The sequence below is a fragment of the Lampris incognitus genome, chromosome 5 (genome assembly GCF_029633865.1).
Source record: "Lampris incognitus isolate fLamInc1 chromosome 5, fLamInc1.hap2, whole genome shotgun sequence".
NCBI lineage: Eukaryota > Metazoa > Chordata > Actinopteri > Lampriformes > Lampridae > Lampris > Lampris incognitus.
The window spans coordinates 43341830-43361298 of record NC_079215.1 but is presented as its reverse complement, the minus strand read 5'-3'; the positions used below and the strand labels follow the sequence as shown (position 1 = coordinate 43361298).

At 44.1% G+C, this 19469-nt stretch overlaps 1 protein-coding gene across 2 annotated transcripts; it reads left to right on the top strand.

Annotated features, from left to right (window-relative positions):
• Window positions 1-541: 541 nt before the first annotated feature.
• cpz (carboxypeptidase Z) lies at window positions 542-19274 on the top strand. Of its 2 annotated transcripts, none has more exons than XM_056279911.1 (13): window positions 542-844; window positions 1257-1289; window positions 2163-2214; window positions 3193-3515; window positions 4237-4452; window positions 9008-9243; window positions 12585-12746; window positions 13063-13221; window positions 14140-14275; window positions 14755-14894; window positions 16622-16721; window positions 18538-18683; window positions 18818-19274. In XM_056279911.1, exons 1-13 carry the CDS (start codon window positions 754-756, stop codon window positions 19019-19021), a joined length of 1998 nt encoding a protein of 665 aa, XP_056135886.1. In that variant the 5' UTR covers window positions 542-753; the 3' UTR covers window positions 19022-19274. The 2 variants fall into 2 exon arrangements, with proteins under 2 accessions (XP_056135886.1, XP_056135887.1); XM_056279912.1 differs by having other exon boundaries at window positions 548-844; window positions 9008-9204.
• Window positions 19275-19469: the final 195 nt, after the last annotated feature.

Below are 19469 nucleotides of genomic sequence, written 5' to 3'. Positions count from 1 at the left end.
AGAAAAAGAGAGAGAGAGAGAGAGAGAGAGAGAGAGAGAGAGAGAGAGAGAGAGAGAGAGAGTGAGTGTGTTGGGGAGTCCATACCATTTTTCGTCTGTATGTTTCACTCACACATTCCGTTGCCTGTTTTTATACGAAGAATAAATATAAGAATAAAATTCACCGTGTTCATTAATGACTGAATTTCTATATATAAAGTTTTAAAAAGCGGCCCCAGCTGCAATCACAAACACTCTGTAGCGCACATAAAGAGCTCAGGGGGGATGTGTACTGGCAGCTACAGTGGAGCTTTAACAACCTATTAGGCCGGTATAATAAAGTTATATGAACTTCTTACTCCACTCCCATAGACCACGTCCCGTATATACCACATACTATATACCAAGCTCTTACCCAAACCCCACCCCTCCCCCTCCCGACCCCCCCAAACGCACCCACGCACGCAAGCAAGGGCACGCGCGCGAGCGCGCGCGGCTCAGCTCCACTCTGAGGTGTAATATGATCGGCGCACGGTCGTAACGGACGGTAAGCGGTGACTCCGTCAGACTGCAGCCACTACTTCAGGCCAGGGATGCTCTGCGCAGAGTAAGGAAGAGGCTTTCCGTGTCGCGGGTGGTAATTACCGTGTGGAGGACGGAGAAGTTGCTGTTCACACACACATACACACATACATACACACGCACGCACACACGCACGCACACACGCGCGTGCACACGCTGCCACATCACGCTGCTGTTTGCAAGGTAGACGAGATGTATTTAGCACTTTTGGTGCTTTTTCTTGCTTTGACCAAAAGCTGGAGCGCCCCACAACGTTTCTGTGAACCTGGAGACGAGGCTTTAGGTAAGGTCTAGCTATGACTTTCAAGGCTTAGGCACCACTGTATTACATTTAGTTGGCACTAAGTTAATGCTGGGTTATTGCAAACCTCCGTTTTTCGGCTGTAGTTCCATGCGTTTTATGGAAACAGGCCGAATTTATTTGAATAAGCCGATACCGAGACCCAGAAATACTTACGATGACATGACGTTGTCATACAGTCCATTTCAAAATTGAAATCTATACTTTTCTTAACCACCTTAGCTTTGTGGAAAAACTCTGATTTTGCGTTGTCCCCTGTCCGAGTGGGGTGCTTGCTTGTTTTTCATTGCACGTCCAGATTTGGAGGCTGCCGCCACCTGGCGTCCTGTTTGTGACACACACCCTCGCCTTCCGTTTTGTGACGTTGCTGTTGTGCAATATTTTGTCTTCACAGGGAGATGCAGCAACAACGAAATGGAGGAAAAACGTAGGTGGCATATTGAATCTATACTGCTTCATCCGGTGGCTCAAGCCCCATCTGAATTGTTCTGACAGTGAACTCTTTGCAGAAACTTGTTAATACACCAGCTGGCAGCAAATCCTATCACTCAGACAGAGACAGACTTCAGATGTGCCATATATACAGAACATTTCTAGAATTATTAAACATCCTATTGTGTAGGAATGGAGGTGCCCATTAGTGGAATGACAGGGCCTTTAATGGCCGGTTAGTAAATGCCATTTGGAGGAAGGGACACGCCTTGACCTGACCATCACCCCAAACTGTTTCAAATACCGTGTGAGGCTGCAAGATCCAACAGGCTCTCTGCACAGCTAATCTGTCTGACTGCCTTCATTTCCCACACCCAAGCTCTGATCATGCCTGGGAAAGTCTTGGGAAACTCCAACAACGTTCCGAGATTTTGATTTTGGGTGCTGTGTTAGTTCATAAAAGTTGTGAATCATATTTGTTACATTAATAATTTTGGAGAGACAGATAATTGCAAATTTATTTCTGACAATATTAAAAACAGGTGAGAATTACCCTATGTGGCCCTTGGTGCTGAAAGAGTTAAGACTCCCAGGGGAAGTACAGATTGACAGCAATTATGCTTACTAAGTCATAATGAACTTTATGCTGCTCTTACAGATGTGATAAATTATAATTAGGAAGGCGTGTCTGTCTGAGATGTTTCCATAAAATGTGGCACTGAGGAGTGAGAGGGCACTAGGAACCAGTCACACAACCAACTACATTCATTAAAACGTCACTTTTGTTCCTGACTTGTTATATGTGTAGGTTAACTCGGTTTCAGGGCTAAACTACTTTGTGAAATCTTTCTCTCTTCTCTCCATATAGCCACCTGCACAGAGCTGAATCTAGGCTACTGTAATGACATGGATTACTCCAGGTCAGTCCCACGTCTCAGCAGTGATGCTGCTGAGCTAATTACAGCTGTGTATATGGACGCTCACTTAAAAAAAAAAAGTCAGTTTCTTAGTTTGCTAGAACTCACCACTCATTTTCACCACACAGGACCTTCCCTTGAAAGTGACCTCCTATTTTCTTTGGTGCACTTGCATATTAATGTTCATATTAGTGTTCTAGTGTCATATAGTCATGTAGTGTCAAATAGTAGTGTCATCTGCTAGCTGGCTAATTACGATCTCACTTCCTGTAGCAGAAATTCCTTTCAAATTAATCATAGTGATGTGATCAGCAAGGACTTGAGTAACTAAAAGAAACAAATAAGGCGAGATTGGACAACATTGTTTAAGACTTCTTTTGAGGTCAAACCTTGGAGAAGTACCATTTCTGAGTTTAATAGGACAATTAGAGTTACTATATAATGTTTTTGGGCACGGTGGCGCAGTGGTTAGCATGATCACCTCACAGCAAGAAGGCCCTGGGTTCGAGCCCTGGGGTAGTCCAACCTTGGGGGTTGTCCCAGGCTGCCCTCTTTGTGGAGTTTGCATGTTCTCCCCGTGCCTCCGGGTGCTCTGGTTTCCTCCCACAGTCCAAAGACATGCAGGTCAGATGAATTGGCTGTACTAAATCGTCCCTAAATGTGTGTGTGTGTGTGTGTGTGTGTGTGTGTGTGTGTGTGTGTGTGTGTGTGTGTGTGTGTGTGTGTGTGTGTGTGTGTGTGTGTGTGTGTGTGGGCCCTGTGATGGCCTGGCGGCCTGTCCAGGGTGTCTCCCTGCCTGCCGCCCAATGACTGCTGGGATAGGCTCCAGCATCCCCGCGACCCTGAGAGCAGGATAAGCGGTTTGGATAATGGATAGATTGGATAATGGATATTAGTGTTGTCGGGTCACTGATGGGGCAATATTTTTAGATCTCATTTTTTGTCAATAAAGCTTGCTCTCAATTAACATTGCCGCTACAGGACCATGTACCCCAACATCCTTGGCCACAGGAGTCGTGTAGAGGCAGAGTCAGGAGCAGAGTACCTGCTCCTGAGCGTCATCCACAGCCTGCTGAATGGCGAATGCTCCCCCGACATACGCCTGGTGGGCTGCTCCTTACTCGCCCCTCGCTGCCAAGATGACAAGACGATCAAGCCTTGTCGCAGCACTTGTGAGGCGCTGAGGAAGGACTGTGGCCATGCCTTTGAGGCTATTGACATGGCCTGGCCCTACTTCCTGGATTGTGACCGCTTCTTTGCAAGTGTTGAAGAGGGCTGTCATGACCCACTTGCAGTGCTGAGAGGTAAACAGGAGAGATGGAGGCTTGGAGTTTTTTTTTGTTCTGTAGCTCCTATGATTGTATAGCTGGTTTACAGTTCTGATCAGTTACAGTTCTGGTTTACAGTTCAGATGGTATGGTGGCGCAGTAGTTAGGGCTGTCGCCTCATAGCAAGAAGGTCCAACTTTGGGGGTCATCCCAGGTCGTCCCCTGTATGGAGTTTGCATGTTCTCCCCGTGTCTGCAGTGGGTTTTCTCCGGGTGCTCCGGTTTCCCCCACCATCAAAAAGACATGCATGTTAAGGTTAATACTCTTGTCTGTGCCCCTGACCTAAGCAATGGAAAGAAGAACTGGAGTTGGTCCCTGGGTGCTGCAGCTGCCCACTGCTCCTAGCTACAAGCTAGGGTTGGTTAAATGCAGAAAAAGAATTTCCCTACGGGGATCAATAAAGTATCAAAATAAAAAAAAGTGTAAATTTTTTTTACAGATTTGCTAGTTCTGTCAATTCTCGTCATGTGCTGAGGTATATCTATGTAATGACATTTATATGTTAAGGCCTACAGAAATCCTACTGTGCTCCCTCAAACTCATTTTCTCACTTTTTTCAATACATCTGTGCATCTCACTTTCATTCACTCTTCCTCCATTCTCTCCGCCTACTCATTTTCACTACTGCTCCTATTTCCAATTCTTCCTTTCCTTCCCCATTCTCTCTTCTCTTCCTTCCCTGCATCTCTCCCTCCAGCTAGACAGGAAGACGCCTTTTCCAGTTTTTCTCAAGATGAGCCAAGCACCATTATCCAGTTCATCTACACCTCCAGCAGCCATATGTACAGTCTGCTGAAGAGAACGGCAGCCAAATGCTCTCACATCTCCCAAGTGTACAGTATCGGACGCAGCGTTGAAGGCCGAGACCTGCTCGTCATTGAGTTTTCTGGCAACCCTGGACAGCATGAGCTACGTGAGTGGAGAACTATGATGTTATATGAAGTTTGATGTGGGAATAGTGTTGTGATATGTGTACCCATGTGGTCAACATTTTGAATGGTTTTTCATATTTTAATTGGCTCTACTCCACTCCATCTACTTCTCTTGTACAACTTGTCAACTGTCTGTCTTTTGCCCTCCTCAACACTATGTGTTTCGTGCTCTTCTCCTGCCTCATCCATTGTTTTCCCAACTCTTACCCTGATCTCACACCAAAACCATCATGCTAGCTGCTCGCCTCCAGCCATTTAGTTGTCATCGCCATGGGGGCGGGTGGTTCAACCTGTGCCGCAGACATCATGTTTGGTTGTGGCCATTACCTGTTAGTTTGTAGTGGAGATATTACAGTGGGCAAGCAAGCAAGCAGGCAAGTTTATTTATATAGCACATTTTGTACACAGGGCAATTCAGTGTACTTTACGCAAATAAAAACAGAAAAGGAACAACCATATAAAATATAATTAAAATTTAAAAAATAAGAACAATCATATATACAATATAATTAAAAGAGTACAAAGTAAATAAAATGTACTTTGAAATAGTAATTAAAAAGAGTAATATAATTCATTAGGCCACCCTTACCCGAGGGATAGTGGGTGTAGAGCGGTGTAGTGTTTGGGAACTCGTCGTTCTCCAGCGACCCCTCTGGCCCACCCGGGCGCCTGCAGCCAAGCAACTGAAAGCATTCTCCCTACGCCTCCTTCGCGGCCTGAAGGTGATGCAATCCACGCGAGGCTTCAGCGTGTAAAATAGCGAGAGCAGCCGACACGAGTTTGAAGGAAGCTGGTGTTACGACTATCTCCTTCCTGTGGAAACGTGAGCCAGGGGCGTTATTCGACAAGAATACAAGAATGGGTTAATCGGGTGGGATAAGGGGAAAAACTAGAAATAAATAAAAAATTTTAAAAAAGAGTAATATAATTAAAGACAGGCACTATAAAAAGAAAATACAATGCATGAAAAAGAAAAAGAAAAAAGTAGAATAAAAACATTGTCACTTGACTAGAGATCTCCTTCTAGAATTAAAGTGCCGTAGGAATAAGGTGCAAGTTTTAATGCTCAGTCATAGGCACAAGAAAATAAATGTTTTTAACCTAGATTTAAAAATTGCCATATTTGGGGCACATCTAAGATCTTCTGGTAGTTTGGTCCAGTTGCATGCAGCATAACAGATAAATGCTGCTTCACCATATTTGGTTTGGACTCTGGGCTGAACTAACTGACCTGAGTCCATGAATCATAGAGCCCTACCGATTTGTACTCTTCAAGCATGTCAATAATGTATTCTGGGCCTACACCATTCAGTGATTTGTAGACAAGTAGCAGCACTTTAAAAACTATTCTCTAACTAATTGGAAGCCAGTGTAAAGATTTTAGGACCGAAGTGATGTGCTCTGTTCTCTTGGTCCTGGTTAAAACTCTAGCAGCAGCATTCTGAATAAGCTGCAGTTGTTTAATGGTCTTTTTGGGAAGACCAGTTAAGAGACCGTTACAGTAATCAGTTCTACTGGAAATAAAAGCATGAATGAGCTTCTCGTGGTCATTTTGGGATACCAAACCCTTGATTCTATATTTTAAAGATGACAGAAGGCTGTTTTAGTGATTGCTTTGATATGGGTGGTGAACGTGAGATCTGAGTCTACTAAAACGCCAAGATTTCGGACTTGGTCTTTGGCTTTTAGAGCTTGACAATTGAGTTGTTCATTTATAATAGTTCTCTTCTCTTTGTTGCCAAACACAATAATCTCTGTCCCCCCCCCCTTATTTAATTGAAGAAAGTTTTGGCTCATCCAATTATTTACCTGCTCCAAACAGTTACACAGTGAGTCTATAGGGCTGAGATCATCAGGTGAGAGAGCCATATATATCTGATTATCATCTGCATAACTATGGTAATCTATATTGTTGCTCTGAAGAATTTGGCCTAAAGGCAGCATGCACAGATTAAACAGGAGAGGTCCGAGAACTGTTCCCTGGCGGATTACACATGTCAAAGCCGCTCTATCAGATTCAAAACTGCCAATGGTGACAAAATAACTCCTGTCTTCTAAATAAGACCTGAACCAATTAAGACTGCTCCGGAAAGTCCTACCCAATGTTCCAGCTTGTCCAACAGTATTCTGTGATCGACAGTGTCAAATGCCACACTGAAGATCAAATAAAACCAGAACGGATATTTTACCTAAGTCAGTATTCAATCGTATGGCATTTAACAATTTTATAAGAGCTGTTTCAGTGCTGTGGTTTGGTCGGAAACCTGACTGACATTTACCAAAATGGCCATTTGAGTTCGAAAATTTGCTGAGTTGATTAGAAACAACTTTCTCGATGATCTTAGCTATAAAAGGAAGATTTGAAACTGGTCTATAGTTAGTTAGCACAGAGGTATCCAGAGTTCTCTTTTTCAGGATTGGCTTAATGGCAGCTATTTTTAGTGACTTTGGGAAAGTGCCTCATAGCAGTGAGCTATCAACTATTTGATGTAACTCAGTTTTTACAGTTAGAAATAGTTTTAAAAAATCAGACAGCAGTGTGTTGAGACAACATGTTGATGATTTAAGACGGAAAACTGTTTCTGCTGGAGATTCTTGATCAATGGTGTTAAATTGTGACATAACGATCAGATTAGTTCTCGGTGGTCGTAGAGACTGCATAGTTTTATTGCTTGACTGTGTGGCGTTGATGGTCTGTCTAATAATTTTAATTTTTTTCCCACCAAAAAAAGCAAGCAAATTCATTACATTTCTCTGTGGAGAGGAGTTCTGGGGTGATCTGTTTTGGAGGGTTTGTAAGCTTGTCAACCATGGCAAATAAATTGCGGGTATTATTAATGTTCCCATTAACCAATTTAGAAAAATGTAGCTGTCTAGCTTTGCATAACTCATAGTTAAAATAAGAAAGCCTTTGTTTATACAAGTCATAGTAGATTTGAAGTTTAGTTTTCCACCATTTGCATTCAGCTTTCTTGCATTCTCTTTTCTGGGCCTTTACCATCATGGTATTTCTCTAAGGTGCATTCTTTTTGCTTAGAGTTTTCTTGACTTTTACCAGTGCAACAATGTCCATGACATTCAAAATTTTCAAGTTTAAATTATCCAGGAGTACATCAACTGACTCTGAATTCATAGTTTGTGACATAGTTATTGTTTCCATAAACTTAGCCCTAGTACTCTCATTTGTATACCTCTTCCTAACAGATACAGAGCTAGTTTGAATATCTGGTGCGATCAGTAAGTCAAAAAAAGACACAGCAGTGATTAGAAAGGGCCAGCTCCTCAACCATAGTGGATGGAATGTCGAGACCTTTAGAGATAGCCAAATCTAGAATGTGGCCTCGAGTGTGCATGGGTTCTTTCACATGTTGCGAGAGACCAAAAGTGTCAAGTAGTGCAAAGAGATCTTTGGCATTATTGTCCATGTTATTATCTGTATGAATGTTAAAATCCCCTGTTATGATAAAGAAGTTGTAATCAATAATAATAGCTGATAGTAGTTCAGTAAAATCATCAATAAAATTAACAGAATAGCTTGGAGGTCTGTAAAGGGTTAAAATAGAATTTTGGGAGCACCCTTCTATATAAAACTGCGGTACTCAGAAGAAGTAAAATCACCAAATAAAATCTCTTTGCACTGGAAAACATCTTTAAATAAGCAGCTACTCCTCCTCCTTCCTTGCCAGTCTGGCAGGTATTCATAAAACTAACATTTTCTGGTGCTGTCTCATTGAGAACAGTAGTGCTATTGCCTTCACTTCAACCACGTCTCAGTAAGAAACAAAAAAAATAAAAAGTAAAAAATCTAAATTGTATGATGGTATAATGTCATTTACTAAAAATGATTTGTTGGCTAGAGATCTGATATTGAGTAAGGCTAGCTTTGCTGAGATAATAGGAGCCCTTGTGGTAGTCTGAGGTTGTCATGGAATAGGTAACTAATCCCTATCTGCAAATGATTTCTGCTTCATTCAATGCTTATTTGCAAAAAGTTAACTTCAGCTCAACCTCAAATCTGCACTTTTGATGCTGGCTTCCTGCTGCTTCCTGCTGCCACAGTGTCAGCTGCTTCTAATTGTCAGCTCTCATTGAAAATGAATGACTGTCGGTTGCTTTTCAATTCAAGCTAAGCTGTATTGTCATTCCAATACACATAACCATATAGTGTAGTGTAAATGTTGTTCCTCCAGGATTTTACAATGCATAATACACAAAGAATCTATACACTATGTAACTATAAACAATATGCTTGTACACAATGCAGACAGCATGTAGTGCAATGACCAATAGACAGGTACAGGCTATACATAGTGCAAATGACGATGAATTATGCTGCATAGGACACTTTTGGGTTTATCACAGGGTTCCTCATGACCACTTCTATCCCCATCTTTAACTCCCCTTAAATGTATTTTCCTTCCACATTGTGTTAACCCCTTAGGGCTCAACCATTCTTTCTAAATTACCTACTAATAACCATACACTTGTGCAATCCTTTCCAAACTCCCATGCCCCCTCTTTTTCTCCCACTGCCAGTGGAGCCAGAGATCAAGCTGGTGGGCAACATGCATGGCAATGAGGTGCTGGGCCGCCAGCTTCTCATCTACCTGGCCCAGTACCTGTGTTCAGAGTACATGCTGGGAAACGAACGGATCCAGACCCTCATCAACACCACCCGCATCCACATCCTGGCCTCCATGAACCCCGACGGCTACGAGTTAGCCGCCTCAGAGGTAGAGGATAACAATGACCCGGAGCTCAGCAACCAGGAAGTAAATATTGTAAAAACAGTCAAATAAAAAAAAAAGACAAACCGCCATTATCCGTCCCCAATTGTCCAGATGTCTGTCAAGCTGGAGGTGTGGAGGTGGGGCAATGAGACACCACGCTGAGGGGTTTGTGGCTTGAGCTTGAGGTGGTTTGATGCTGTGGGCTTTGCAACATTGTTGATGGGTTTGCAGGATGGCAAACAATGCAGAAACCTGATGACAATGTTGTGGCATAGTGTTTTATTCAATACCAATAGTTAAGGGAAAGCCTTAGCTCTGGACTGTGTTGGTGCTCATCGTCCTTAGTAATGGATATCAAACTCATAGTTATTGCACTCCTGTTGGCGCTACAATGATTTATTTGGTTTAACACACATCTGTGTTGAGATTTTAACATATTTGCAAACAGTTAAACAGTTATTAAGTAGACATCAGAAAAGTACACTTAGAGATTCAATCTCGCTTGGGCCAACAAAACCATGAATTTGAGGTTTCATAGTCTCACTGTTGTTCAGTTACTAAGGGCGAGAGGTAACCAGTCACAGTTCCTTATCGAGCCTGCCACCTTCCAGCTCTGTTACCTATCTACAGTTCACCTCTTGACCCAAGACAGGCCCTCCCACTACCAGAGAGGCTTACCATCCAATGAATAGTCTCAACAGGCTGTAGCAATAAAAGGGAACATACAGGTAGTCCCCAGGTTACGAACGCCCGTACTTACGAACCGACCTCCGTAAAGCCTATTATTCAAAAATAAAAATAAAAATCGACTTACACACTGGTTCATACTAATGAATGGACGGACTATGCGCGACGCTCAAAACACTGCGCGTTTTAGACGGTTGGTTGGCCCGAGGGAGAACGACGCCACGCCGTCGTCGTCATTTAACTCGGATCGCGTAAACATTGTTGTGTCCCCCCCCCCCCCATTTTTTTCTCCCCAATTTTGTCCGAGCAATTGCCCAACTCTTCCGAGCCGTCCCGGTCGCAGCGCCACCCCTTCTGCCGATCCAGGGAATGCTATAGACTACCACATGCCTCCTCCGATACACTTGGAGTCACCAGCCGCTTCTTTTCACCTGAAAGTGAGGAGTTTCACCAGGGGGACGTAACTTGCGGGAGGATCACGCTGTCCCCCCTCCCCCCTGAACAGGCGCCCAGACCGACCGGAGGAGGCGCTAGTGCAGCGACCAGGACACATACCCACATCCGGCTTCCCACACGTAGATACGGCCAGTTGTGTATGTACGGACGCCCAACCAAGCCGGAGGTAACACTGGGATTCGCCCCCTTGTTGGTAGGCAACGCCACCTGGACACCCTGTGTGCGTTGTGTTTTGACTTAAAATTTCCGTGTGTTTACCCTCGTTAATAATCATGGCTTCAAAGCGTGAATCTGAAAATCTGATGCAAGTGATGGCGATGCGTCGAAGAAAAGGAAAACGATCACGACTGAAATGAAAGTGGAAATAATACGGCATTCAGAGAGAGTTGTAAGGCTCCCACCGATTTTGCACTTACGAGCGGGCTCTCTATTTTGGAGTCCGCCAGTCGCGACCCGCTCCCGGGACAGGTGGGGGGTTTGAAACGTTTCTTTAAAGTTTTTTATACATATACACACATTCCGTCTCTCAATTATAAATACTGTACTGTAGTTAGATTTATTATTTTTACTACATTATTATACTTATGTTTTATGTAAAATATGTACTGAGACAAATATTTGACTAATTGACGCTAGATGTGAACTGTACGTAACTGTTCCAACTTACATACAAATTCGACTTACAAACAGACTCGTTCGAGACGTTCAAAATCGTTCGAGCTCGTTCGTAACCCGGGGACTACACGTGTATTTTGGGGGTTAGCAAGTTCTCCCAGTTAGAATCTATCGGAGACCTCCAAACCACTTTTGGACATCTTAACTAACCATCCAAAAGAAGTAGTTAAAAAAAGAACAAAAAACAGAAGTAAGCTTAAGAGTATTGTAGCTGTGTAGCTGGCTGTGGGAAAACGGTTTGCCACTCCATTGTCAACTAACCAGGGGGTTGTCTTCATCATCATCAGTAGTGCTAATCTGCTGTAGTGTACTTCATACGTAGTGGCTGTTGTAGAAGTCCCCCACCCGCTGTATTTTCACTTCACATCACACCATTTTCAAAGTACCTGCCAACAAGATTCTATAAGCAAAGTATGGAGACAGAGAAGTGGGACTTCTACATTAGCACCTGTAGCTAACACAAACAGTAGTTTAGCCTTTCATTAATACTAGCAAAACCTTCTATCAAATTGTTGCATACATTTACAAATGCCTCAGACTGTACTGCTTAATCTTTGCAAATGTCTGCATACAGACGACCTGTAGACTGATCATGTGTGTGCACAAATGTCTATAGGAGTCCAAGACAGAGATGTTAGGTGAAAACGATTAAGGCCACCGCAAAACCCCACCACCATCCATGCATGCATCATGTCATATAAAAAAGGATGCGAGGCATAAATACGACACACAGTCACCCTCCTCAAGACATTTTATATACACTGACTTCAGTCCACCTGGCTGTCTGAATGCACTGATTTGCAGGATGTAAGATACAGGTTGAAGGCATCAGTGAAAGTGTATGGCATGACTCAATGTCTGTCACCAATAAGAACAGCTCATTAGGGAAGCACACAATACCTGTTTTTATACAATGTGTTTAGAAATTACTTTGAAAGGCCCATAGAACAGATTTCTTTACATTTCATAGTAATGATAATCAAATAAGAAGAATATTTTACCTCAAAATAATATACTATTTTCCAAGGAAAGGCACAAAAACACGTTATTCGTGGTCTTACTAATTGGCTAAATCACAGATTATATAAATGAGCGAGGTGGTGCTCACTTCAAAACCTATGGGTCATTTTAACTTAATTTTGATGATTTTTATTGTCCATAGGTACTTGTTATATTGTTATATCTTATTTCTCCAACAGATATATGGTCTTTTCTTCACATGACTAACAGATATAGCAAAATCTAACACAATCATTTTTCATAATTCTAGTTTATAATCCCTAAAATGGTTTCAACATTTATTTCACTCACCACAAATATTGTTGTTTGTTTATTGATGACAGAAGTAACAAAATCTAACAAATTCTTGCTTTTTTGATCTTGTATTTATAGTGTTCCCAATATTCGCTTCCCTCAAATAATCACAAATACCCGCTGATACTCATTACCACAACCTCCATCTTGTTTTTCCTCAATCATCCTCGCCTCACCTCTGTATTCTATCTCTATATCCCACAGTGCCTTACTTGTGCCAGTTCCGCTTGTTTAAACCTCGTCTGTTTCAGGGTCATTTGTTGAATGGTTGGACCAATGGTCGGACCAATGCTCAGAACATAGACCTAAACCGCAACTTTCCAGACCTCACCTCCATCGTGTACCGAAACCGCCGCAGCAGGCACTACCGCGCCGACCACATCCCCATCCCCGACTCCTACTGGTTTGGCAAGGTAAAGGCACAGCTTGGCTGTCGAACGCCAGTCTTGAAATCCTTCCTAGTCTGTAGGCTTGCTCAAATGTCTACGTCATAGCAGCAGATTTTATGGAGATGTTTTTAATTTCTTTTTTCATTCCCCACTTAATGTCTTTATGCATGCTCAAGGTAACTAGCAGCTAAGGTAAGGCAATCACAGAAACGTGAGGACACGTCTCTCCCAATAAACGTGTCTGTCCAGACGAACTGATTCACCTTTCTGCGATTCGCTGCTTAGGAGGATTCTTTTTGACTAATTGAATCCAATTGCATTTCTCCACTTTTTCCGGTAGGTGGCGCCAGAGACCTACGCAGCGATGAAGTGGATCAGGTCGCTGCCCTTTGTTATATCTGCTAGCCTCCATGGAGGGGAGCTGGTGATCTCCTACCCCTTTGACTTCTCCAGACACCCACACGAAGAAAGGATGTTCTCACCCACACCAGATGAACAGGTGTGTGTGTGTGTGTGTGTGTGTGTGTGTGTGTGCGTATATATGCATGTATGTATGTATGTCAGGAATCAGGAACAATTTATTGTCATTTCTTATATGTACTTGCGTACACAAAAACATACAAAAACAGAGGAAAAAAAAGCGAAAAAACACAAACAGTTAACAACACAGTCCATTCAGTGTAACACAGTCCAAAAATTTCTCTGTCCAGAGGACGAACGCCCGCCAGGATGACTGTCGGAACTGCCGGTCTGCGTGGGCTAGCAGTTAGCTTAGCCTGCCTCGCTCCCATGTCCTGTCACACCGCCCTCGATGTTTCCTCTTTGGGTGCAGCTCTGGCCAGGACTGTGGTCCCTGGGCCCACCGAACACAGCCGACCAGGGCTGCCTCATCCAACGTTAGCTCTCCCAGCCAGACACCTTCGACACATTTCCCCCACACGCCACAGGACGACACAAATACAGACGCACACAAAAACACTGCACAGGTGATGCTAGGCGAGGCCAGACCGCCAGACCGCCTCAGTGTTTCCTCTCAGGCGCAGCTCCGGGCAGGGCCTTAGTCCTTGGGCCCACAGGACGCAGCAGACCAAATTCTCTCAGCCGATCCAACGCCAGCTCTCCCAGCCATTAACCGAAAAAAAATTGACAAACAAAATAAAAACTTCACACGATGACACAAACTTAGACGTAGATGTGGACAAAGACACTACATAGTTGGTACTGGGTGAGGCCACCGCTATCTTCCCACGCCAGAAGTGGTGTGTATGGATGGATGGATGGATAGACAAAAACAAAAACAAAAACTATAATGCTGGCACATAGACACACACTAAACACCAAGACATACAAATACAGAAAAAAAACATGGCATCCTCTTTCCTTTTTTGCAACTGACTCACTATTTTCCAATTTTCAGGCTTTCAAGCAGCTGGCTCGTACATATGCAGACGCCCATGCCACCATGGCAAACAATGAGACAGAGAGGTGTGGAGCCTCCTTTTACCGAACCAGAGGCATTATCAATGGGGCGCTCTGGTACAGCTTTGCTGGCGGTGAGACGCGAACACAACCCTGTCAATTTACTGTGAAAAGCACTTATTACTGACTGCAGAAGCACACACATTTATAGGAGTGTGCATACAAATATTTGGTGTTGTGGACCATGGATTTGTTTATTTACTCCCTTATTTATCTACTTGTTTATCTTTGTGCACGCAGACCCATTCTCAAACAGCTTGTGTGTCATCACTAGAATGAGTCACTCTGATTGTGTGTGTGTCTCTCTCTCTCTCTCTCTCTCTCTCTCTCTCTCTCTCTCTCTCTCTCTCTCTCTCTCTCTCTCTCTCTCTCTCTCGATTCTGTGAATCTTGTGTTACTGACCATGTTGGTTTTTATCCTGCTTGTTGTAACTTTTTTGCAATTTTTATCAAAGTATTGTTGAAAAGTCAAAGTCTCTCTCTCTCTCTCTCTCTCTCTCTCTCTCTCTCTCTCTCTCTCTCTCTCTCTCTCTCTCCCCCCCCCCCTCCTGCAGGTATGTCGGACTTTAACTACCTGCACACCAACTGTCTGGAGATTACTGTGGAGCTGGGCTGTGACAAGTTTCCCTCGGAGCCCGAGCTTTACCCAGAATGGAAAAGAAATAAGGAGGCCCTGCTCAGTTTTATGGAGTCTGTGAGTGTTCATCTCAACAGGACAGCAAATGGAGAGAAGGCCGTATTTGTCACTGTACAGAAAATGAGACGTCACATCGTAATGTATTTCAGTTATTAGTGGAGCAGGATATGCATTAGAGTCAAATATGTAAAAGTTATATACAGTTTTAGTATTTATGTTTCCTATTTATTTCCCCTTTTTCTCCCCAATTGTACCCGGCCAATTACCCCATTCTTCCGAGCCGTCCCGGTCGCTGCTCCACCCCCTCTGCCGATCCAGGGAGGGCTGCAGACTACCACATGTGTCCTCCGATACATGTGGAGTCAGCAGCTGTTTCTTTTCACCTGACAGTGAGGAGTTTCACCAGGGGGATGTAGCGTGTGGGGGGATCACGCTATTCCCCCCAGTCCCCCCCCCTGAGCAGGCGCCCCGACCAGCCAAAGGAGGCGCTAGTGCAGCGACCAGGACACATACCCACATCCGGCTTCCCACCCGCAGATACAACCGATTGTGTCTGTAGGGACGCCCGACCAAGCCGGAGGTAACACGGGGATTCGAACTGGCGATCCCTGTGTTGGTAGGCAACGGAACCCGGAGATGTTTCCTGTTTTTTAAGTTGAGGATACTTTTTCGTGAAAGAATCCATAAAAAAAGAGTGACATTCCGCATGTAAATGTTTTCATTTTGTGTGACAGCCATTTGACAAGTCAAGAAGTCACACTTGTTCATAGAAACTGTTAAGTATCCAAAAAACAAAGGATGTTAAAATATAAAGACAGAGATAAAGAAGACGTGTACGGAGCAAGACAATGGCCTACGACACAAGGGCAGAATTTTGGTTCTTATTGACAGGCTCTCTATTGGTTTGTTGTTTTCCATTTAGGCTAGGAGGGAATCCCCAACATTCCCAGATGAAACATGGCTGCCTTGTTTCATCTGGGAATGTGATTCCACACCTGTTTATGATTAGTTAAGGAGCAGTTACATTCCTTTGATGACACGTGTTTTTCTCCCCAGTGCAAAAGGGAGTTAGATGCAAGTGTCCTGCATGAAGTGTATCCCACAATCCATTGCTCCAGTAGGTTGTTTGGCAAAACAATACAATCAACGCCAAGAATCAGAATATTGAATGTGAATGAGAAGAGTTTGTATGTTCATTGATATTTCGATACCTAGGTTCTCCATTTAACATTAACTGTATTCTTCATCTGTTTACATGACTGCACCATTTAAAGGTAGGAAGCTTGCAGGCACAAAACAAGTACTAATATTTTCGACAAAGAGATGTCGGGAATAATTGAATACAGACCATAAATGTTGCTTTTTACGGGGTGCAAAATTAGAGCCAATAATGTCTGCCCACAGGTTCATTACAGTGTTATAGCAATCGTAAGGCAGTCTGCTGCTGAGCTCATTTTTCTAATGGCACTTCATCAGGGTGTTATTCTGTAGCCTCATTTAACATAGCAGCAAATTGACTGACTCTATTTCTGCATTAGTAATACCTGCACTTCCTGCAGCTCGAGAGGTGGAGAGCAAGCCACTGATGCCATCTCTTCTTACATTACTTGGGTCGGTTATTTAGGATTGGTGTTTAAGCATTGGTGTTCACCTGTTGGTCAACATGAGTTGTGCTGAAGCGAAGACAACAAGAGCAGCAAATGCATTGACCTAGATTTGCCCTCAGGCTGGTGGGGCAGTCTTTGCAGAGGAAGTGACACAGTGTGCTTCCTCTCCCTCTGCAGGTCCACAGAGGAATAAAGGGAGTGGTGAAGGATGAGGACGGTTATGGGATCAAAGGCGCCACCATCTCTGTCAAGGGCATCAGGAAAGACGTCACCACTGGTAGATGCCTTCATATTCATCACTGTCACCTCAGTTTTTTTACTAACTTCTCAGCTAAAATGTTGTTCATGGGCATGGACGGATTAATGCACGGGCCAACGGGGCCCGGGCCCCACCCTTCTGGGGGCCCCCAAGATTAGCGAAATTACGTCCTCTGAAATCCGCCCAATGATTACCCCTTCTATAAATAATCATTACAAGAGGTAATGTCGATTACCAGGGTTTATATAAGACATGATTTCACTAGAATTCTCAATCATGGTGGCAAAATATTGTAACGTGCATGGATAAGTAGACACGCTGGCCGCTGGCTGGCGGGTCTGACCCTTTAGTCGAGCAGTTAGCGATGTCTCCTGCGGTGCGGGCGATACCGGTTCGCTTCCCGGCCGCGGCAGTTCCTGTGGTTGCGTTGTCCCCGAATTCGCTACTTTGGTGTCAGAAGTGGGATTGGGCGACCGTAAGGCCATCGGAAGCGTATGCGCCCTGAGGTATGAAGGAGCTGATATGCTTAAGCGTGGGGGCGCTTCCCGAAGGAGGGGGGTAGTGTAACGTGCATGGATAAGTAGACACGCTGGCTGCTGGCTGGCGGGTCTGACCCATTAGTCGAGCGGTTAGCGATGTCTCCTGTGGTGCGGGCGATACGGGTTCGTTTCCCGGCCGCGGCAGTTCCTGTGGTTGCGTTGTCTTCCGAATTCGCTACAATATTTTTTTCCAATTGTATGCCAAAAATATTCCTGTATTATTTAAAATATGGATTCATTAGCACCAATGTACAATTAAATGTTATAGGCTACACATACAAACAAAAACAAAAATCATTAGGGTGATTCAAGACCCCTCCGCTTCGCGTTGAGGTCCTGCATCACCCTGTCGGAGTTTATTTCGTAATAATAACCGGCTCACTGTACATTATCCCTTACATATTAAATGCATTCTGGGAGGTAACGTTAATGTGACGTTTGCGCGCCTTAGCAGTTAGTGCTGGTGACGGGTGAAATAATAACAACAACAACAACAATAATAATAATAATGTAACGTTTTGTAGGTCCTTTAATAATATCACATGCATTGCGTTGTTTCCGGTGATTACTGTAAGTCACATGACTAATCAAAACTGCTTGGTGAAATTGCATTCAGACTCTCTGGTGTTGTTATAGGGGGGCCTCGTGAATTATTGTGCCCCGGGCCCCAGATTGGTTTAATCCGTCCCTGTTCATGGGCATCCGGCTAGCATAGCATTCTATTTGGTTGCCTACCAACACAGAGATCGCCAGTTCGAATCCCCGTGTTACCTCCGATGTCCCTACAGACACAATCGGCCATGTCTGCGGGTGGCAAGCCAGATGTGGGTATGTATCCTGGTCGCTGCACTAGCGTCTCCTCTGGTTGGTCGGGGCACCTGTTCAGGGGGGAGGGAGAACTGGAGGAATAGCGTGATCCTCCCATGTGAAACTCCTCACTGTCAGGTGAAAAGAAGTGGTTGGCGACGCATGTGGTAGTCTGCAGCCCTCCCCGGATCAGCAGAGGGGGTGGAGCAGTGACTGGGACAGCTCGAAAAATAGGGTAAAATGGCAAAGTACAATTGAGGAGAAAAAGGGGGGGGGGAGTTGTTCATATTCAGTTGTAGGGGCAACATCTATATCATATTAATTCAGGTCAATTCAATTTACTCCTCGCTGGCTTGCTATGGTGGCCCAGAAGGAAATTTTGTTGACTGTATGCACTGTATCCTCAGCCTAGTTCCAACCCACATCGCTCTCATTTTGTCTCACCTCTTCCCCTTTCCCTTTTACTGCATTCATTTTATTGTCTGAAGCTGAAGATGGGGACTACTGGCGACTAGTGAACCCCGGTACTCACATCCTGACAGCCACGGCCAAGGGCTACTCCAGGGTCAGCAAACGGGTTTACCTGCCACACAACATGGACAAGGCCGGAAGGGTTGACTTTGTCTTGAAGAAGGTATGGATCCTTCATTGCTGTCATTGCTCGCTGTAATTTATCACCACCACTGCTTTGACATCGACAGTCAGACATTAACTTCACACAATATCCCACTTTCCCCCTTTTTCTACCTCCGCTCCCCATCCTCCAAGGTCCCCGTGGAGCCAGATATAGACGACCACCTCTTTCCGACGGTAGACACGTGGGAGCGTTTCGATCCCTACAACCAGTTTGACCGATACAGCCAGTCGGAGCCGAGCGAGGGTGGCGTGGAGCGTCAGGAAAAGCCCTGGTGGTGGAATTACTTCTCCCAGTCGGGCATCTCACCGCCCACCTGGCTGCTGCGGAACGTCTAGACAAAGATCGTAGAATATTAAAAAACAAAAACAAAACCCGTGTGATATTCTGGAATGAAAGCTTTAATGAAAGATGTGACATCCAGTCTAACTGAGTAGCTGCTCGTGGCGTCATCGATTGTATATGAGTTTCTATGACATTGAAATCAGGCTAATGGTGTTACCAGGTAACTTACAGCCAGTAACCAGAGTCTACTATTGCTTTGCAGTCAAACTTTGGTCTATTAAATAAAAGCTACTGGAGAATTAATGAATTAAAGACTCCTCGACTCGTCAATGCCACATCCTTTGTAGGTTAAGGTGTTTGGGTCATATCACCTCAGTGCTTTAAGTCCTCCAAAGTCACAATATAATCCTGGGCCTTTTTTAAAATGGTCGACACTTCTCATTCTAAAATTTGAGATTACAGTTTCAAATTTGAGGGCATTTGCTTTGGGTGAGGGGGATC

Excerpts from the sequence above, each read along its gene's own strand:
- cpz (XM_056279911.1), top strand. The coding sequence starts at position 754 with ATGTATTTAGCACTTTTGGTGCTTTTTCTTGCTTTGACCAAAAGCTGG. Across the intron at positions 1,290-2,162 it reads CAACGAAATGGAGGAAAAAC|CCACCTGCACAGAGCTGAAT; the intron begins GTAGGTGGCATA and ends CTCTCCATATAG. Across the intron at positions 13,222-14,139 it reads CACCCACACCAGATGAACAG|GCTTTCAAGCAGCTGGCTCG; the intron begins GTGTGTGTGTGT and ends TCCAATTTTCAG.